The sequence below is a fragment of the Hakea prostrata genome, chromosome 2, assembly GCF_041222555.1.
Source record: "Hakea prostrata isolate BN-2017 chromosome 2, UWA_Hpros_2, whole genome shotgun sequence".
NCBI classification, from domain to species: Eukaryota; Viridiplantae; Streptophyta; class Magnoliopsida; order Proteales; family Proteaceae; genus Hakea; species Hakea prostrata.
The window spans coordinates 47,119,483-47,142,313 of record NC_142601.1 but is presented as its reverse complement, the minus strand read 5'-3'; the positions used below and the strand labels follow the sequence as shown (position 1 = coordinate 47,142,313).

The 22,831-nt window shown below is 38.0% G+C and overlaps 1 protein-coding gene across 1 annotated transcript; it reads left to right on the top strand.

Moving 5' to 3' along the window:
• The first annotated feature begins 10,829 nt into the window (after positions 1 to 10,829).
• Positions 10,830 to 20,119, top strand: LOC149024525 (ABC transporter G family member 22-like). Its single transcript, XM_089144752.1, has 10 exons — positions 10,830 to 11,595; positions 13,905 to 13,972; positions 14,484 to 14,719; positions 14,919 to 15,074; positions 15,162 to 15,345; positions 15,742 to 16,050; positions 16,390 to 16,668; positions 17,784 to 18,068; positions 18,384 to 18,491; positions 18,897 to 20,119. Exons 1-10 carry the CDS (start codon positions 11,148 to 11,150, stop codon positions 19,104 to 19,106), a joined length of 2,283 nt encoding a protein of 760 aa, XP_089000878.1. The 5' UTR covers positions 10,830 to 11,147; the 3' UTR covers positions 19,107 to 20,119.
• Positions 20,120 to 22,831: the final 2,712 nt, after the last annotated feature.

Here is a 22,831-nt window from a genome sequence, read left to right as displayed (position 1 = left end):
TGCTCTCTATTTAACTTCATAGTCAATTCTCCTTTCTGAACATTGATCAATGTCCTCCTTGTTGCCAAGAAGGGTCTCCCAAGATGATGGGCGTATCTCTATCTGCTTCAAAATCAAGAAAAACGAAGTCAGTAGGGAAGATGAATTTATCTACTCTTACCAATACATCTTCAATTTTTCCTTTCTGGATGAGTTAAAGATCTGTCAACTAGTTGTAGTGTTACTATGGCTAGCCTTACTTTTCCAACACCAAGCTTCTTGAAAATTGACATTGGCTTAAGTTGATATTCGCTCCAAGATCACAAAGTGCTCTTTTAATATAATTGTCTCCAATAGTACAAAGAATGGTGAAGCTTCCAGAATCTTTTAATTTTGGAGGGAGCTTGTTCGACAAAAATGCCCTATTTTCTTGTATCATTGTCACTATTTCAAACTCTCCAAATCTTTTCATAATTGAAAGGATGTATTTCATGAATTTAACATAACTTGACATTTGTTCAAGCACTTCTACCAATGGTATATTAATATGCAGCTGTTTCAAGACATCCAATAATTTCTTAAAATTTTGATCCTGCTGCCAGTGTATCGTGTGTCGACAATAAATCGCCGATACACGGCGATTTTTCGTCATGTCACTGGGGGCGACATGAAACCCCCCAGTGACACGACAGTACATTTTATCGGCGATATATCGCCGACAGTCGACTTTTCGGGGAGATCTGCCGTTAAATGTCCATGATTCCGAGGATATGGTGGTCTACCGTCAGCATTGGATGGATTCCTTCACTCTCTTAAGATCAATCATCACATAATAGCAGCAGCAGAAGTCCGGTTGGTGATGTTAAACTAGAACCACAGGAGACGAAGATGGCATCAACTTCATCAGCATCGCCGGAGGAGGATTCAACTACAGGCTCCAGCTGTAGAACCGTCGAAGAAGCATCACAAAGGTGTAAGGCAACGTCTATGGGGGAAATTTGTGGCGGTGATCAAAGATCCGGCAAAGAATAGCGCCAGAGTGGCTTGGGACGTTTGAGATGGCTGAAGACGCTACGAGAGCTTACAATCAAGCTGCTTATAGGATTCAAGGGTCTCGAGCTCTTTTAAATCTTCCGTCTCTTCGACCTAGTTCACCTGATTGTTCTGAACAGCTTTCATCAATACACTCGAACAACGTTTCATCATCTTCATCATTCATAGTTGATAGCAAACCTTGTAGCTTGTAGGAGAAGAAAAAGAGACGTACCTTGTAACTAGTGAGAGAAGAAATAACTTGTAAGAGAAGAAAAAGAGATGTACATCATGTACTCATGTACCTTGTAACTTGTAAAAGAAGAAAATAGATGTTATTAAATATATATAACAGATAATTGTTAAGGAAAAATCGTGGATATGTCGGGCGACATGTCGTTTGTGTCACCCATGTCGCCCGTGTCGCCAGGCACCGACATGACGACACCAGGCGACACGTCGGACATTGCCTGCTGCTGCTTATGAAATCTTTAAGGAAAAGATGGAGGTGGTCTAATACTTTATTTTTCTGGAGAACTTTGTTGCAATGATATTGTGGCATTATGTACAGTATACTGTTTTGCATAATCAGTTTATTCCTTTTGAACAGTAATCATATATTCATTCTCTCCTTTTTCTTGGATCAAAATAGGCTCATGCTATTGGTTGGACTTTGAGTGAGGTTGCTCTTCTCCTCCTTAATGCAATAACTTTATAATGTTCTTTACCTTCACGTCAAGGGTTTTCCGTGTCACTTGGCAATGATCCTTGAGGGCTTAAAGCACTAGCTAGATATCCTACTTGATTCTCCAAATTCTTCAGTGAGGCTACTTCACTTTAAATAATGGCTGACTAATTTTGAATAATTGCATCATTCTTTTCCATATACTCCTTTAATAGATTCATTATTAATGAAGATGGTTCCATAGGTCGAGTCTTTACTTGTTGTTGAGCATTTGGAGGGTGTTGTGGTTGGATTGGGATTGAGAATAGACCAACATTTTGTCCTTAAGCATTCCAAGAAAAGTTAAGATGTTGCCTCCAATCAAGATTATAGGTATTGAAATATGGATTTTTGGTCTTATTGAAATTCCCAATATTGTAGGTAGATTTTAGGTTGGATGGAAAACTATTAAACAAATGCCTCCCACCACAATATGTATAAGAGGTTGTCGTATTTTGTTGTAATTGTACTGCTGTACTAAAGTTCATAGATTTCAACACACTAGTTAAAGAGGACATCTGTGCAATCAAGGTTGTCAGTGCATCTAACTCATAAATCCTTGCTACTCTTTTATTTCTAATTTCTCTCTCAATTGACCATTGATAGTTGTCGATGGTCATTTTCTTCAAAATGACACAAGCTTCATTATAAGACTTTGATAATGTAGGCCCATTTGTTGAAGCATCTACTATGGATTAAGTTTGCTCATTTAAACCATCTTAAAAAGTTTCCATTTTAATCCAATGAGGAATTTCATGGTAAGGACACTTACCCAAGAGATTTTTATATTTTTTTTCCACACTTCATAAAAAGATCACTATCTAATTGTTGAAAACCAATAATATTATTAATAAGTTTGGCATTCTTTGTTAGAAGGAAGTACTTCATCAAGAACTTCTCTACTAAATCATTCTATCTAGAACTTCTCTACAAATGGTGGAGGTAGAGAGTTCAACCATGCTCTTGCCCTATCCTGCAAAGATAAAGGGATTAGTTTCAGTCTCAAGGCTTCTTCAATTGCTCAAGGTATTTTGAAAGTAATACTCACCTCCATGAAAAGTTTAAGATGGAGAAAATGATCTTCGGTTGGCATCCCACTAAATTATTCTATAGTTTGGAGCATTTGAAACATCACAGGCTTAAGCTCAAACTGTGGCACTTGGATTTCTGGCCTTACTATACTAAGATTCAACTCATGCATCATTGATACAATATATTCTCTAATTGCCCTAATCTCTATCATCAACCTCAGCTATCATATTATTGTCATTATTATTTCTCATTGTTTCAGCCATTGTTTGAATTGCTACCAAACCTCGTTGCTCCCTTCTACTACCTTGAAATGTCCTTCGATTTCTGGGTCAATGGGTACCACCTCTTGATCACACAACGTAATCATACAAGATGTAAAGCACTTGGAAACAAAAGAAAACTAACATCAAATAAAAAAAATGTAATAAAAACTAAAAATCACTTCTACACCGATTAACAATGATAAAACTCCTTGGCAACAGTGCTAAAAAACTTGTTTGCTTGTGTATAAAAATGCTACGCAAGTGCACGTGTCACAATCAAGTAGTAAAGAGTAAGTAGAGTATTGATCCCACGAAAAATTTTATCCTTAAATTTCAGTGTAAAAGGGAGACTAACTTAGACAATATTGACAAAATTACTTTGATTAAATTAACTAATTAAGCGAAGGATATATGAATTAAATAAGAGATCCTAAATTGAAGAGCATGCAGTGGAAAGAACTAAAATAAGTGGTATGAATGTTAAGAATCAATTTTCCCCTGAGTTAGGGTTATGAATGCTATACCAAAGCTACAACACAAGGCTTATTAGAGAACCTGGAACAAAATTGTACACAATATTTTCCAATCCACTCTTGCATTAATATCCTAGTTTAAAATCATCATATTTCTATGGGGAATTGAACTGAGGATGCGAGTGACACCTGGGTTCCAACAATGGTTATGTCAGGCAGATGAATATCCCTATCCTACTTGCAAATTAGCTAAATTTACGTTAGGATCAAGCTAACACACATTGTTCAATATTGGTCTAGCTCTGATTAACTCTCCAGTTAACTAAAACCACCACATTCACTCAATGGTGACCAATCAATAGATGAAATTACTGAAAACATGCATGCATGTGAACACACTGATAATGAACTATGATACAACAAAATTACAACAATTTACAACTCAAATCATAGGTTTGGTACTTTATCATCACAATAAAACAAGAAACTAGCTGATATTCAAATTCAAAAATAGGGAAATACATGCAATCATTAAAAGGGTTCATAGAATATAAAAAAGTAAAAAACATAAAACCCAATAGAGAATTAGAAGAATGCTTCCACAATGCGTGTAGCTCCTCCTCTTGGCCAAATTCCCTCCTCTATCTCTAGTCTTGACTCCTTTGGTGCCTCCCCCTTTATCCAATTACCCAAATTTTCCTTAAGTGATAGGGTAAAACTGAATTTTGGGATTATAATCTTTTATTCTGAGATCAATGGCTGAAATTCTTTATGTAATGACAAGAGGAATGCCTAATCAGCTAGCCCGTTTTTGGTGATTTTACTTGATAATGTCATGTGTGTCCAATCCACTATCACTTTTTCACAAAACTTTTTCTTTTCATTTCTTTCTCCCTCGCCTTACTATACATGGGCTCATATATTTTTTTTCCCACCCCTTTTTTTCCACCCTACCTTTACAAACAAACGCAACCCCATTCTTTATTTTCATTATTGTTTTTGAAATCAAAGTTACACAGTGACCCTACCCGCAATAATGGAGTGATAGGTACCTAATGACTCCTTTATAATTATTATTGTTATTTTTTGTAAATAACACTGACAAGAGAAAAGTTTTGAGTGGACTTACCTTTCCTTGTTGCTGATGGTGAGTTGGATGTTTCACCACGAGGATAGAGGATTTTACGCTATCCGTACTTTTTCATCACATATTTAAGAATATATATCTTTGGTCCATCTTGTCAATGTTTAAATGTAAATATTTTCTAAATGCATGATAGAGAAGTGTAAAGAAGCAGTTTTATTGTAATTTTGCTTGGGTCATGCACATTAAACCGTCAAGTCGAGATTTTGGACAGTCAAATCAAAAATCTTGGTCGAAATTGAATTTCGACCAACCATTGAATTTCAAAGGTCGAGATCAAAATTTTGTCCGAAATTCTAATCCAACAGGTGGCTTGGCGGTCCTGTGCATTAAATGCGGTGGACCTAAGCAAAGTCCCATTTATTGGGGTAGAGAATCCAGGCTTGCTGACAGCTCCCCTTTGTCTTGCTGGTGGTGACAGTGCCACTCTGGAATGGTAAAGAAAGACAAGAAAGGCCAAATAAATACGGGTGGATAACATTAAGAGGTACGGATTCTTTGCACAATAACACTATAGGTAACATTATTTTACTTTTTCTTAAATGGGCAGATAAGGAGTGGAATAAGATCAGCAATGACCTCATTTATCGAGAACCCACTTGTGAATTATAATGAATGGATGATCTTTTACTTGTCCATTAAAGTCCTGCCTTCATATTGAGAACCCCGTCCTTAGTGATTAGAACAGATCTTTCTTGTTCTCATATCTTGAAGGGGTAAAGAACACCAGTCTTTGTTGGGAGAAATTATAATATGATATGCTGGTTGTCATGTTATTTATTTGTCAACTGTAGATCTTCGTCTGTTGGGAAACTAGTGGAATGATTTTTTGATTCTCAATAAAAATATTTTCTTCAGTTCATCTTTCGGTGATCTAATTTTTAAGAACTCAAATTGAATATTCAAGTAGATTAAGATAAGTGACTGAACGGAAGGTCACTCCCATGATTAGACCCCCATGAGGCCATGTCGCCATGATGGCAATACGCTCCATTCTTACTATAGCTTCAGCACTAACAGTGAACGGCTAGAATTGAAGATAACATTATCCAGAAGACAAGAAAATAGAGATGTTGTTGTGGTGAAAATGTGCTTGTGACTCCCTGGTTTCGCTCCTGATCCGGGTTTGGTTCCTGAGACCAAAACAATAGTGAAAGCGGGCCGCCTCTGAGGATGGAAAGCCACCTCCAATGATTAAGTCAGTTCAGGTAAGAAGACCAAAGACTCCCCTTGAGGAATAAATGCTCAATGTAACGAAGAAGGGAATGTTCTTCAGGAGTTAATACAGGAGAATAATGGCTGGAGTTTCAAGTCTTATCGTTACTCATGCGTAGTGCTGGTATATATAGCTGGTCCATACCTAAACTAATGATGAATTCGCCGTAGCCTTATGATGAAGATGGCTTAGATGAATGGTGGAGATGGCCTCTCGGCGTGGCTTGGACAGCAAGTTGATACATGTGACCCCCGAGACAGCTGATGATCTCATAGGTGAATAAAGAGATCAGCGTTAACTTGATCTTGATGTGACACCATTCCTTAGCTGGGGAGACAAAACAGGGGTACGTAGTACTCGACGTAGGCTTTGAGCGAATGAGAAGCTTCTGAACTATCCATGCGCATTTAATGAAACTTAGTACATTCAATACTGAATTAAATATTGGGGTTTAATTAATATTTGGATAAGGATACGCCGAATCTGTTACCAGCGTTGCTTCTACCGAGAAGTCACTTGATGACAGTTGTGTGTCACTGTGATGCATGATTCTTGGCTTCGCCAATTGACATCTCCTCTAGGAAGTCCTTATGACTGAGAAGTGTCAATTGAATTATCTTGGACTGAGCTTGAGTCCTTAGGTTTGGTTCAAGTGGTCTGCTTCAGTTCATGAATTTGGACCGTAATGACCATAACAAATGTGTTACCTGTTTAGGGTTGGAAGTCCATATATCAAGAGACATGTTCCTACCATTGAGAACTACACTGGAAAAGTGTTTATGCTAAAATGACACGATACGAAAAGTGTTTACAACTTCTTACATTTAACCATGTGAGTCTCGCATTGATCTACTCCTTAGTGGAGGAATTAGACTATCTGGGAATCGTTGCAATTAAATCTGTTCACCAACTATCGCTCGTCCAATGATTAGATGGATTGAACGCACAAAGGACTGGACACAAGAGGATCCGTGTGCATGCAGATTTCAAAGAGAATAAAAACCAACAATAATTCATAATGTGGCAGACCTGCGCAAGAAATTGAGGGAGAGGTAGACAGACCACTCTAAGATAGGAAATTAATGGTGATGGTGGGGGAGAAAAGGTGAAGGTGGGGTTGTAGATTTTGTGAAGAAGAAGAAGACGACCCACCAGGGAACAATGAGCATATATGTGACACCTAATTAGTCCATCCAATTAATAAAGCAGGGAGTGGAGGAGTGCTGGTCTCTTGCCTTTTCTTTTTTCATTTTTTTTTTGGTTCAAGAGGAGTGCACTATTAATAGATCCATCACTACCACTCCAATAATTGTTTGTCTTGATAATGAAGGATCTTTATCAGAATTCAGAACCCACCAAATTAATCTTCCTCATTTTCTGCTCAGGCTATTCAAAGTCTCAGCCACTAAAACCAGACTGAGGACGCCCTACATATGAAGCTCCATATATAGCTGCCCTTTAATGGTATTAGTGTTGGGAAGGGGGATTTGTAAGGTTTGTTTTTCAGAGAAGATGTATAGAATTTCAGTTGATTCAGAAGGGATGCATGTAAGGAACTTTTTTCTTCCAAACATGCTTGATGTTGCATGAGTTTTATCTTGAGTTTTTCTCACCAATGCAGGCAGGATTGCTCGATTGGTAAGACCAACAATTTTTACTCAAGAGGTCGTCATGATCTACGTAAACATCCTTTATGTATAAAAGTCACTTCTCTACCAAAAGTATGTTAAGCTTGAACAATCTGGTCAAGCAAGGTTAGGCAACAGTTGACTGAGTCTGACAAGAGTTTGGTTTGTATATATTGAGAATTTTGAACTCTGAATCATCGTCTAACAATTAAGAGCTAATTTCTTTTTCTTGGGATAAAAGGGAGAGAATATATTAATGGATAGCCACAATTACAAAAAGTTACAATCAAGGAACGATAGCTCGTTCAAATCGCTCAGCGAACCGAGCGAAAGGGCGAGATATCGCCGAGATTTCGCCGATATTTCGCCCCAAATTGTTATTAAAAATTCAAACCCACATGCGTTTTGGCTTTTTTTACATAAAATAATATTATGTGAAAAGTTGATTAGTCAAATCGGATTTATGTTTGCTTTATGGGTTTTTGTTTTTTGTGCTTTTTAAAACAATTTTATGGTCATTTAAGAGCCACGTGACATGAGGCTCAAATGCCAAAAAGGTAAAGAGGTATGATTTACCAAATGTTTATACTTTCATATTTCTCCCTGCTTGCGTGTACATAATCTCATCCGATCTCATCTTCATCTTCTCATCTTCATCTTCACCATGGACGGTCGGTCGGACGAACTCTCGCCAGCAGTCGCTAGAGCCTAGAAGTCACTGCATCTACATCTAGATGATAAAGCGAGGCTCAGGTAGGCACCCTAGGTTTCGTCGCCTCCATTCTTCTCCCTGCTTCTCCCACGGCTATCGCTATTGCTGTTGCTGCCGGTGGTGCCTTTGGGCGCCGGTAAAAGACATACTACCACCACCAACACCAAAGGCAGCACTGATGAAGACCTGGAGTTCCCTCGGATTGACCGAGAGAAAGAAGAGAAAGACTGAAAGAGGCGATCAGTGTTGATTTTCCAGCGAGATATCGCCGGATTTCGCCGGATTTCGCTAGTTCGGCAAGATATCGCCGAAAAATCGGCGATATCCGACAGATATCGTTTCGCCCCCTGGTTTCGTTTCGCCGAAATAACTTTCCATGGTTACAATTACATTACACCAGACTTAATTTTCCATCAAAACTTGGTGATGATAAGCGAGTCATATTAGAGAACTAGTTCAAAAGAAGGTGGTTTTTAAACAAAATGAACCTTATAGATCCAGTTCTATTAAGTATATCCACCAAAAAATGAGTTAAGCTAAGAAGCCACACAAGATGTTGAGGTGTAGGAGGAAGATCAAGGATGGCCTTTTCATTGCGCTAAATCTCCTGGATCTGGTATTCAGTAAGTTCTACGTGATTCATACTAAAACGAATGCAAGAAAATCAATTCCCACACACCTCATGCTAATTACTTGGAACGACGAGCCTACACAGAAAAGGCTATACACCCACCTAGTTCTTTTCAACTATGGATTAAGAAACCCTACATACATTAAAATAGGGAAGTAAATAACTTCTAAATGAGGCAGAGAAGAAAAAAAAATACATTGCTCAAATTAAATGAATCCATATTGCCTTTTTTTGTTTTTTGTTTGTTACAACCTGGAATATAACTTTACCCTTGCTTATGCTAAGAAGCTGTTTCAGTAGACGACTGACAGGTCAACTAGTAATTTTGGTATACTAGTACTTACTAGTGTATTTGAATCTAAATCCAAGAAAATCAAAGTTCCAGCTTTTAATTTTGAGTATAAGATCTAAATTAATTAAATTCGAAGAACTAATTGTGAGAGATGGGAGGTTCTGAATCCGCTAGAATCCAAGATCGCCGACTTTCTTGAATCGTTTCAAGAATGGCTTCGTCTGATTTTTAAAAATGATTTCTATTGCGATATGGTAGTGTAAATATAGGGAATGATACATATCATCTACACATTTTTAGTTAATATCACATCAACATTTTCATACTATTTTGTGCCATTATCGAATTGATTATGTAGTAAAACCATACTATATCGTCAAGCCAGGATAATGGTTTTCAAATATTTATAGGTACGAAAATGATATTCATATAATTTTGGTTTTAAGTATCAATTATTTTCAATTAAAGATCGTACTGATACCGTACCGTTTGGCATCTTTAAGAAAATTCCTGCTACCCTCTCCACAGGTAACCTCTGAGGGATTGGATGAGAAAGCACAACCCAGAGGACCTCTAAAAATTGGACACGATATTCATCAGAAGATGATATGAATTGATGATATGATGCGACAACGATGGGACCCAACACTGGCTTTTAAGTTTTAACTTTTTCTCTCTGTGTGCACCAGAAAAGAAAACTGACAATTTTAAAATTATGTTGATATCACTAGTCTCAGACAAGACGGCTTAAAATGGTTTGTGTGGTTTGGGTTGGACTGGTTAGGCAACTCCAATTAATGAGAGACTTATCTCATCTGGCCTTGGCCGGCTCTACCACTCTCACCTTTTGTCATTCAAATCTAGTGGACCGGGTGGGTTGGATTAGGAAAGCACCGTACGTGCGTACACTCCGTATGACTGCATCACTACGTGTACGGTAGAGATGTTATTATCATGTCAGATGTATTAATGTTAAAGTATAAAAAGTCTTTTTTTGTAAAAAATATTTATTTATTTTTAAAATAAATGATGTATTTTTATATATTGGGAATGAGAGTATTACATAATATACCATCCGCGTCATCACTAAATGTGTTGATCTTACCAACCGAGTATTCCTATGATGGTATATTTTAAAGGTTTGAACTTTTGAAGTATCGATATTGAATATTGTATCCGTCGGATAATTTGAAGAGACAGGTTATTTTGTATTGAGTATTGCATTTATACTGTTGAATACATTTTGGTGTAATCCAATATATGCTTATTAAAAAAACACATGTCAATATTTATCATAAGATTCATATCCTAACTGGAATCATATTGTATCGTGGGATACCTTCAACCATGCATTTTAATGTATTTTCATTTCCCCTCTAATGAGGTTAGCCATCAGGGTTAGATCTCTTGTTTTGCTTCATTTTCTCCGTAAAACATTGTTTTGATTGATTGATGGTAATTTTGGTGACTAAGATATACACTGCATTTGCCTTTTTTTTTCCTACTAAATAAATGGGTTGCTCTCCTTTATAAAGGGTTATGGAGGGAACCATTAAATGATAGTAGTGCAAGTGTGCCAATAGATGCAAGGTTTGCTTCACAGCTGCCACCACCACAGCCACAGAAATAGCTCCTCGATCTCTCTTTTTCAAGCTTTCATCTTCTTCGTTTCCTTCCCCTTCTAAATTCACAAAAAGGTATAGGTTGATGTCCTAGCTACTTCTCTCTCGTTAATTTTCATATATGTCTGAAGATGAAGTAAACTGAAAGGAGAGCAAAACACAGAGAGAAAATGAAGGAGCTAGCTGTTAATACATTCCTGTAACAGCCAACATTTTACTTCTTTTCATGGATAGTGTCTAGCTAGAACCGTTTGACGGCCACGCTCTGATTCATAGTTGTTTTAACAAAAAATATAAAAACTGGGTTTTTGTTTTGGCTTCCTTGTTTCTTAATTTGTCTCTTAATCTTAGGCGCTGGGTTTCACTTAATTGCAGTGGCTTGATCGTAAGTGGTTTCAGATGGATACAATAACGTCGCCGACAGCATCAGGACTGTGTAGAACGAAATCAGATCAGTTGGTAGAGTTACCAACAACGATGAAGAAGTCACCGAGCAGATCTATGTCGGTTGAAGCAGGTGATCAAGTAGTCGTGGTAGATCAGAACAGTGGTGGCAGTCACTCCAGGAAGCCGAGTTTTGGGAAGAGATTCTCAGCGGTATCACCGAGGAACAGTAGTGGTGGTAGCAGAAACCACCACCACAAGCAGCAGCAGCAGCAACACTTGAGAAAGACGAGAAGTGCACAGCTGAAGGTGGAGTCGTTCAACGAGCTGAGCAGCGGCACCGCTCTCAGTAGGGCGTCAAGTGCTAGTTTGGGCTTCTCCTTCTCTTTCACGGGATTCACACTTCCACCTGAAGATGACTTTTCCGATTTCAAATCTTTCAGCGATAACGATGAAAACAACCGTAAGCCTCTCTCTCTCCCCTCCACCCCCTGCGTTCAACGTAATTACGTCAAATGGGTTTTTTTTTTTTTACAGTTTTACCATTTGCATGCCACCTTATTTTCGTTTATTTGCATTTCTACGCTAAATAGTTACTATATTTGCTACATGTTTAGCTTCTTTTGCATCGAGTAAGCTTGTTATGGCTCCTCACCTAAAGGCCTATTTGGGTGTTGCGTGTTGTATATTGAAACGTCGGTCGAGTTTTTGATCTCAACCACTCGTTTTGCATAAATAGTTCAAAACAACTTTTGCGAAACGAGCAGTTGAGATCGAAATCTCAACCTTTGTTTCGATCTCCACAGTAGACAGTACAGTTAAATGTGCAGCACTCAATTTCAGCTCACTTAAGCCCATATCACATGACAAAATTCAGATCATATGTCCATTACTAAACTGCATGTGCTCCATGTTACCATACTCAATCTACCTATATGGCTGGTTAGTGTAGGACCCACACTCATGTGAACGTAAAAGCATGAAAATAGAGGATTTGGACTCCACATGACATGTGTCCTTGTCCTTCTGACCTCTCGATGAGGACTTCGTGTCCTTTTGTCTTTCTAAACGGTCCATGGATGAAGGTCATGTGGAGTGTTTAAATCGAACCTAGATCATCTACCCGTCGGGGGAGCACAGGTGATCCCCCATGGCTTCCTGACCACAAAAACTAGTGGGACCCACTGGTAAAAAAAATTATTTTTTATTTTTTTCAAAAAGTATTTTTCATCATGGGCCCCACTGATTTTTGTAGTAAAGAAGCTATGGGGAAGCACTCGACGGGGAGATGATCCGAACTCTTTTAAATCTGCACTATCTGTGCACGTGTATAAAACCGTAACTTATGGATGTGCAAAATCCAATGATATAGATTTAAACAGTCAATGTAGCTTCATCTGGAATGACACGAAGGCCGGGTATAGAGGAACCGCCATTTATTTATTTATTATTATTATGTTATGTATATTATTTGTTTAGAATAATATTTTATAACTTAGTAAAGTGATATAAGATTTTCGTACAAAATCTTGAAAAGTAACAAAAAGAAAGTGGAGACAGAAAGAGTGAATATAACTAGTAAGTGGAGAAAAGGACGGACAACCAGTGGCGAAAAAAAAGGAAGAGAAGAGGTTTAACTTTCAAAGGCTTCTTCGTAAACACAGCTACAAACATCCACTCCCAGCCATTGCTTTTCTTGTGGGTGCTGTATGCCTGTTGTGTGGGTCACTGTTGAGCTCATCATGCCGTTTGCCATAAATTAACATAAGTGGACCATAAATGGGTCCCACAGTATTGACACCAATGATAATGATAAAGAGAATTATAAGTGTACCCCCACACAATTATTAAAGTACATTCTACTAAGTGGATCCCATAAACAACTCTACCTTAAATATGGTGGTACAAAAGTGTGAGGAAAATACAATTCTTGTCTTGAATCTTAAGATCTTGCACTCATGAACACTTTGCAATCCGATGCATTATGTAAGTGTATCGAATGATGTCTTAGACTTCAAATGATAAAAATGTGCAATTAAAGAGAGGATACTATCAACTTTGTCCAAGACAAGTAGGGCAACTTTAGGACCCAAAGATCCATCTAAATTATTTTGATACCTTGATCTTCCATAGCATAGCGGGTTAATCAATCATCCTTTTTTTTTTTTTTTTTCCCCTATGAATATTAGGTTATATATATAGGGGAGGTGGGTATCTTTTATATATGAAGGAAATCTCGACCACAAAGAGATTTGAACCCTCAACCTCTTACTTATGTTCTCCATGAAAAAAAAACAGGTTAGTCTTTGCCATTTGCCAATTGAGTCAAGTGTATATACCCGCGAAAGGGTGGGGGGGGCCATTGGATGAGTAAAAGGATAGATTTTTTTTTTTTTTGGGGGGGCCATCGTAAGTCCCAGCCTAATTGTATAAAAACATTCTCGTGGTGACCAAAATTTAAGTTATTCTTTTTGTCATAACACTTGCTCCTCCATGTTTGGATAAGGTTCAAACAGTTGGCCGAATTATCATTTTTAAATTGGGGACTGTTTGCCAGTTTTCTAGCAACCCAGGCCCTTTGCCAGTTACATGAGCGCGCTTGGTCTGATGGTCTGTGGGCCTGTGGAAGTTAGTTTGGGGCTCAACGAATAAGCCCCTTTCTGCTGCAGCTTGTAGCAAGCATGAGTTGCATTTGGCAATGCAAGAATGCACTATTTGGTAATTGAATTGCACACGTAGTAGTACTTACAAGTTTATATGTAATGCATGCAGCAGAGGACATTGAAGCTGGCACTTGCAACAAGATTCATATGGAGACCACACACCCAATCAATCTCAAGGTAGTGACCCTGCAGCACAAGATATTCCTCTTAATCCTTTCAGCTCCGCATTAATAAACCATGGCTGTCATGTTCAAAGCCTCAACCCATGTACATTGTCTGCGTATGTCAAAAGTATCTCCTTTTTGGACTGTCTTACTGGTTAGTTGAGCATGGTTTGGCCAAAACTGGCCACAGTTAAGCTTTCCTGTTTCCTGTTCTTGGGAGAACTGATTGGTTGATTTACACCCAAAATAGCCCCAGCAGAGACACTTGTCATAGTGATCCATGTGGTTCACCCTGAAAAATTGGTAGTGATCAATAATACCAAATGTGGCCTAAAGCCATCAATCTTTCACACTTCAGATGGGTATAATCAGTTAGAGTGATTTACTAGTGTGGCACTCAAACGACCACCAATTCCATCATGTAACTGAAATTTCAGGTTATCCATGATTGAAAGTTCCACGGCCAAAGTCTGGATGGAAACTCACTTTTCATTTTTTAATCCTTTGATTCCTGCATTCTGCAGTTCACAGAAGTGACATTCAAGGTTGTCCTCAAAGGTGTCAGAACAACAGTAGAGAAGGATATCTTAAATGGGATTACAGGTTCAGTGAATCCAGGGGAAGTTTTGGCATTAATGGGACCATCAGGCAGTGGAAAGACTACCCTTCTTAGTCTGCTTGGAGGAAGATTAAGTGTACCTGCTCAAGGTGGCTCTATTACTTACAATGATCAGCCATATTCCAAGTCCCTAAAACGCAGGTACGAGAAAATTATTATGAACAGAGAAATCATAAAGTTAGTTGATCAGTAGGAGATGTAATATGCTTAAAAGAATTAAAACAACGTTATTTTTATGATTGAAATGTTTTTGAGGCCAACCCATGGATCCAATCATGAACATGGGGATGAAGACCCAGGGAGATAAAACCTCTATTGCTTAACATGTAACATATGGCAGGATAGGATTCGTAACTCAAGATGATGTTCTATTTCCTCACCTTACAGTGAGAGAAACATTAAGATATGCAGCTCTTCTGCGATTGCCAAAAACACTGACAAGACAAGAGAAAGAAGGACGAGCTACGGATGTCATCTATGAACTTGGCTTGGAGAGGTATTCCCCTTCTTGTTTGACCTCTATGAAATCTCAGAATAAACATTTTGGTACAGCTACAAATTAACATGCACATCGTATGTGCAGATGTCAAGACACCATGATTGGAGGGTCTTTTGTGAGGGGAGTTTCAGGTGGTGAGAGGAAAAGAGTGTGCATTGGCAGTGAGATTCTAACCAACCCTTCAGTTCTGTTTCTTGATGAGCCCACCTCTGGCTTGGATTCAACAACAGCTCTTAGGATTGTTCAGATGTTACATGACATTGCCGAGGTACCCAGATTTTCTAGTCAACATTAATTTCCTGAAAAACTTGTGTCTAAACTGAACTAAAAGCAATAAGAGTTGTATTAAGTGCAGAATGTAACTCAATTTTTAGGACTGAGAAGAGTATGAAACTAGAATGCTTGAAAATCTCACCTTAGAACTTAACATTCAGTCTTTGCCTTCTCAAAGTCCACTTGGATTCTACAATCATAGCATCTAGCCAACAACTTCAAGTTTGTGTACCCATCAACTGGTAGTAATTAGGGATAATACAAGAAACACTGAACGTTCACCCTGGTAAAGCATTTGAGAAAAAAAAAAAAAAAAAAGCGCCAAACTGATAATAATAAGAATCTAAAACTCAGTAATTTGTTACTATGTTGTCTCTGAATCTAATGGCAGGCGGGCAAGACAGTGGTGACCACAATTCATCAGCCATCCAGCAGATTGTTCCACAAGTTTGACAAATTAATCCTTCTTGGGAAAGGGAGCTTACTTTACTTCGGAAAAGCATCAGAAGCAATGCTTTATTTCTCTTCTATAGGATGCTCTCCTCTCATTGCCATGAATCCAGCAGAATTCCTCCTAGACCTAGCAAACGGAAATATAAATGATATCTCTGTTCCATCAGAATTAGAGGATAAAGTTCAGATGGGGAATGCAGAAACTGAAACAAAGAATGGAAAGCCATCTCCGACTGTGGTGCATGAGGTAATGTTTTACTTGTTTCTGAATCACTATGTATTAAAGCTTCCTATAGATTGAAGCTTCCTACATAGGAGGAACCATACTTTTCTTCCTTCAAGGATAGATGCTTCTTTCAACATCCAGCTAACAATCAAAATCCAAATTCACTTCTTGCAACAACTATTAGTTGCCTAACACTTTTATCATCATGTATGTGCAAAACTTCATTCTCAATGAGACTGAACATAATGGACACAGGATTCATCATGTATGTCTTTCATAATATGTAAAATATAAATACAGGATTCTCTATTGCACCTGGCAAGCTCCAACTTCTAACCTTGTGAGTATTGTATTAAACAGTACCTTGTTGAGGCCTATGAGAGTAAGGAGGCAGAGAATGAGAAGAAAAAACTTATGGTGCCATTACCCATCAATGAAGAATTCAAGTCAAAGGTATCAAGAGAATGGGGGGCAAGCTGGTGGGAACAGTATTCCATCCTGTTTCAGAGAGGTCTAAAAGAAAGGCGGCATGATTACTTAAGCTGGCTGAGAATCACCCAAGTTCTTTCCACAGCCATTATTTTAGGTTTGCTCTGGTGGCAATCGGATGGTACTACTCTGAAAGGACTCCAAGATCAGGTACACCTTTGCCTTCATAATTTTTTTGACTGACACTGATGATACTGAGTGAGCAATAAACTCAATCTTAGTTGTTCTTGAGTGGGACTTGCGGAATGAGTAGTTCTTTTTGGAGGGTTTCTAGAACAAAAAAGGGTGAACCCCTTTGTTTATCTTTATTTGGTATAATTTCATGTTCCAGATGGAGGAAACCTTCACCTCCGATTTTGAAGGGGAGACATTCTATAGGAACTGATCCCAATTGTCCTATTGCTAGTCCATTCAACATTAAATCCAATATTGAAAATACAGAATCCTCATTTTTCTACACTGAAGCCTTTGATAAACTTGTATTCGAGGTGCTGGTTCATTTTATTTCATGCTCACATTCTAAAATATCAGAACCACCCAATAAGAGCATACAATTTCTATGACAAGAAGGCTAGCAGATGTATTTCCTATATGTTAATTTGCTAAGGTTCAATCTAGACAACTGGTAAAAAAGATTATCAATTTTAGTAGATGATATTATATTTTATTTAATAGCATAAATTTTACTAAGCATCAGCCAGAAGTTTGGTCATCATGAACAAATTTGTAGACATCTAGCTATGGTCCTTCCTTGTCGCTATCATATATATGCTTGTTTCATGAGTAAAGTATATTTGAAGCTTCTCGTTTCTTAATCAACACATCCTTTTCAGATTAAGCCCTTCAAACTGCATCATGTGAATTGCACCCACTAATCTTCCTTTGGCCTAAATCACAACCATCTCAAATCACCTTTCTTTATTACCTCTTAGAGATACTCCTAGATTCCCTTTCGAGGCATTCATATATTCCTCAATTTTCTTCCTGGCTACATGCTTGTGTAAACGTTAATAGGGGCAGAAAGAAACTCAGAGTTAGGCAAAGTGCCAAGAAAACACAAGGACATAAGGCTCATAGTCGCTAAATAAGATTATTCATAAAACCGTTGCTCCAAATGTCTGCAATGTGTGTCATGTTTATACTTTATCGATAATGTTATGGTATATAAAGTAGATGAATGAAGCATCTCTCTGCTGGCATTTCCATGTTATATACTTATATGCCAAAACAAAATCAAATCTAAGCTACTGTGTCTTGCATCTCAGGCAGGATTGCTGTTCTTCATCTCGGTATTTTGGGGCTTCTTTCCTGTTTTCACAGCTATCTTCACATTCCCTCAAGAGAGAGCCATGATAAGCAAGGAACGAGCAGTTGACATGTACAAACTAAGTGCATATTTTCTTGCTAGAACAACAAGTGATCTGCCACTTGACCTCTTCCTACCTATACTTTTCCTTCTCGTTGTTTACTTCATGGCAGGCTTGACATTAAGAGTTGGTCCATTCTTCCTAAGCATGCTTACTGTGTTCCTCTGCATTGTAGCAGCTCAGGTATTCTTCTTCACAGTTAATTGTTAAAATTAAGATGATCTAAGGTGCATAATTGCACATAGTTTTTAAAACAGCACGCTCTCATTGCCCAAAAAACATAATAATAATCAAAACAGCTTGGCTGGTAAAGTTGAATTTGCAAAACAGAGGATGCTCTTTTACAGATTCACATAAGCCAGGCCAAAGCTGTTGCTTGCATCAACCTGGCCGTGCCCTTTCTCATTCCTCCCTGGCTGGATTTGATGGCTATGATGGATTAAACTTAATAAAGAACAACATATTACATGCAAATTCACTGGGGTTAAACACTGGCAGGGACTTGGACTGGCTATTGGTGCAATGCTCATGGATGTAAAGAAGGCTACAACTCTGGCTTCTGTAACTGTGATGACATTTATGTTGGCTGGTGGATTTTTTGTTAAGGTAAGCATGCAAGCATACAAAAAACACAATCTGATAACATTTCTGAAATCTTACAGCTCCCAGTTGAATGGAAAACACAAATCAGTGTTCAGATTCAGCAAACTTTGGGAGTCATTGAATCCTAGATCCTAACCCAATCTTTGGAGGGTGCTTTATATAAGAAACAGACCCCAATTTATGAAAACCCAGTCTTAAATAATTATCTCAAGTCTGCACATTTGACAAATGCAGAAGACTGGCCTAGTTTAACTGTCCATAACAAGATCAGACTAGAGTTTCTATGAACCTCATCTGAAACTGAACAAGTACCTCTAAAATGACAACAATGAAACCAAATTAAACTTTCAATGTTTGCTAAAGAAACTGTATACTTATGTTCTAAAAGCAATGTGTGTAATTTCGCAGAGAGTTCCAGTGTTCATATCATGGATCCGTTATATTTCCTTCAACTACCATACTTACAGGCTTCTTCTCAAAGTGCAGTACAACCATAAAACTTCTGCAATAAATGGCATGAACCTGGGCAATGGTATTACAGAAGTAATTGCCTTAGTAACCATGGTTTTCGGATACCGTATTCTGGCATACCTTTCATTACGAACCATGAAGCTCTGACTTTGATCTTCAACAAGTAGGAGGATTATGAGCAGAATCATCAACACTCTGCAGAAATCAACCTTTTTCTCATATCTTTGCTGCTCAGTGACTAAATGGTTGAGTTAGGAAAAGGGTACCAACCAGTAAAACTTATCCAACTCTTGTAAGTTTTTTTAACCGATAATGGTTGCTGACTTGCTGGAAAACTGGGTAGGAAATTATAGGTCCTAGACTCATAGCCTAGGCGCATCTTGAGAATATATCCTTCTTATATGTAAGGAATACTTGAGGATGTTTTGGTATTATCTCTCCAGCCTTCCCCATATTTGGTTCCTTCCAAATATTTATGTGTACCTGGAGATAAAACCACTCTCTGAATATGAATTGTATTTGATGATATGACTATCGTTTCTGAATATGAATTCGAATTGTATTTTGGCTGAAAAAGAAGTGGTTAAGTTGTAAATATTTATTTTGGCAATAATTGTGTACTAAACTAAAAAAAAAAAAAATACTGTATCCTGTAGCTAGTTACTTTACAAGGTAAGACTTACCAAACTTAACAAAAGGCCAAGGGTAGTAAGCGAATTTCAACTTTGAGGGCTATGAACATCTAAAAAATTCAACAATAGATTTTGTCTGAGAAACCCCTATGTCATTTATTAAATCCACTATGAAAAATAATAACAAATAAATTGATAGCTCCCATCTCCTAACCCCTTTTTCTTTTTTTGGGTAAACCAACATTCATTTCAAAGAACATGAGCAAGATAAGGTGTCAGAATTACATAGATCCAACACCCAAGTAGTGAAATTTGGCCAATTAATCCTCCCTATCAAGGTAATTGCCTTTCCAGCTAGACAATGAGCAACTGATTTGCATTCCTAAGGAACAAAATGAAAACTACAAGACAAAAAATATGAAGAGAGGTGTGTGATATCGTCAACAATATTCAAAAGGCTTAAAGGGGTATACAATTGAGAGTTAAGAAATCATAACCCCTTCTCAAATCATTCTAGTTGTAAAAAGAAAAAGACACCCCTAAAACTACCATCTAAATGTTAGAAATGACTAAAAGAAAGTCCTCTCATACCTGTTCATAAGTTACAACTTGTTAGAACATATGCTGACAAAAATATAAAAAAATTATCAACTTGGACCCGTTACTATGGGACTTTGTGGGAGGAGGTATTAGATGCTATTTTTGTCTTCAGATGACCATACAACAGACATTAAGAAAAGGTTTTTTTTTCTTCCCCCCCCCCCCCCCCGTCTTCTAATAAGCATCCTTTTAGGTTCTTTGAGATATTTCCCCTTTTTTCTAAATTAACAACTAAATAACAAACTAATGGAAGAATGAGACATGGGTTTCATGATTCCTCAAAGTTGTTTTGTCAAGTCATGCCACTTCTTATAACTAGAATGTTATTTGCCCAAGTATTTAATAAAATCTATAAGATTTAATCTGTAACCAAGTTCTGCATTCTCTTGTCCAACAAACCCCCCCCCCCCCAGGCAAAAGAAAATTTCCTGGTAAAGGATTCTCTTACATGCCAAATTCTGGAATCAAAAGTTATAATATGGTCTAGATCTGGATACCTATTGCATCCTCATGGTATTTGTTTGGGGCTCATGAAAGGAGAGAATGGAAGGCAATCAGATTGCAAAAACAGGACTACCCTTGTCATATCAAGGTGTTGGGAACAAAACCACATCAGCTAATAACAAGCCTACAGGCCCCTTATACCCTTGGGTGGTCTTCCTACCCGTTATCCAGGGTTCTGCCTTGAGCATCAGAGATTTTCTCCCAGCGACATCTGGGGCCAATGACATGTCTTAGTACATGACATGTCTCATTCAAGTACTCTCTTTTTTTGGGTGGATTGATGAAAGAAAACTAGTACAGGGCCATAGTTTGCTCACACACTGGGACCTTGATAAGCTCCTAACTGTACAAGAGATACAAGGTGTTTAACTTCCCAACTACTAATTACAGTACAAAAAGAAGATGTGACCTCAACTGGGCAAGGTCCAACAAAAGAGGAAGCAAGTAAAATGGCCATGGCCTGCTTATTGGGTAGGGTAGGAGCTCAGGCAAGGAGTTGCAATTTGATCGAACCTCCAAAACAAGCCCATCATTCTTGTACATGTAGGACAGGTTCATTCAAGACTGCTCAGCCTTTCTCAGTGGTTGGGCTGATCAAGTCAAGCTTAGGCTAAAATGCATCTGAACGGAATCCGCAACAATAGAAACTTTACACAAGAATTGGGTCTCTTATTATGAGATAAGCCTCATTGGAAAAAAGAATCTCAGGATATCGAAGGTATCCTGATAATACATTGATTGCTGAAGATCATAAAGGATACTTTGGAAAGGGAATAAGTTTTTTGATGATGGGGACAAGTCTTTGCTAGCATTGTCTCCTAGATTTGGGTTTTCTCCATTCTTGGTAACGCTTGGTTTGTTTCACATCATGGGATGTTCAAACGCGAAGCACCTATATCAAAGTAGATTATCCTCATTTTCACGTGTCCATATTTAGCTAATATAGCAATATCACATATGCTGAATCCCTATATTGGACGCCGAAATTCAAAACATCCTCCAGAAATAGTGCATTGAAACCAATTTTGTGTTTTTTTTTTCTAATTCCCCAAGGTTGTTTATCCATATTGTTCCATTTCCACATCAAAGGTGTTTCGATTCGACTTACCATAAGCATTTGTTCAGAAGGCAAAACTCTGTTATTACGTCTCATCGAATATTTTCTAGAAAGCCATGAAAGTCTTATCCTTCAAGAAAATATAAACCACTGATCCATATAAAGCCAGTCTTTTTCATACCAGCAAAGAAAAGTGAAATTCAAACAGTATCAAAGAAACAACATATCTGAGTTCACCCAAAAGTAATTGTCTCTTAATTCAAAGAAGAAGAAAAAATTTTAAGCAGTAACTTGTGAACAAATTGGTAAAAGGAGAACAATCCCACAATTAAACACGAACTCTCAAATGAGAATAATGAGTAGTAAACTAACAGAGAGGAACTCAACTTGAAATTGGATTGTGCTTTAGAGCTTATTTGCATCAACCAACAGAACGAGTCTACGATCGATCAGAAGATTCCACGATTGGTTTCGAGTGTGGCATGGATGGACGATGCAAGGGAGCTTCCATCAACATGTAGAAACCGTCTGCTTGGATAAGTGAGACAATAAATATCATTAGTGTGCAGTGAATCTGGGCCGGGTTGGGCCCTGCTTGGAAGCACCATTTAGCCCCATCTTGGTCTGCCCTATCCCTCACTAAGGGTTAAATCTCAACCCAAACCCAACACTACTGGGTTCAGCCCAGCCCAGGCCTGTCCTCATTGACCATGATAGAACCAAGGACCGAAATGTCGCCTGGTGTCGCCATGTCGGTGCTTGGTGACCCAAGCGACACGGGCGACATTTCGGTCGAATTAAGGTGGTGTAAAACACAAGGGAGAGTGGGAGACAGCCAGGTATTTAATGTGTGATAGGGACATGTCTTTTACTTTTACGGTTTTACCTTTAATTAATGTAATATAAAGACAAAAAAATGATAGAGACTTTTAACTTTCATGGGTTTCCAAAATCCTATTTTTCATAAAACATTAAAACCCATGCCCATGCATGCCCTGTTCAGCTATTTCAGAAATCAAAAGCACTTCTGCACCTTTGCACTTAATCTTCTTCATCTTCTTCACTTCTGCTTCATCTCC

Coding starts and splice junctions, on each gene's coding strand:
- LOC149024525 (XM_089144752.1), top strand. CDS start 11,148: ATGGATACAATAACGTCGCCGACAGCATCAGGACTGTGTAGAACGAAA. Junction 11,596..13,904: donor CGATAACGATGAAAACAACC/GTAAGCCTCTCT, acceptor TAATGCATGCAG/CAGAGGACATTGAAGCTGGC. Junction 15,346..15,741: donor TGTTACATGACATTGCCGAG/GTACCCAGATTT, acceptor ATCTAATGGCAG/GCGGGCAAGACAGTGGTGAC.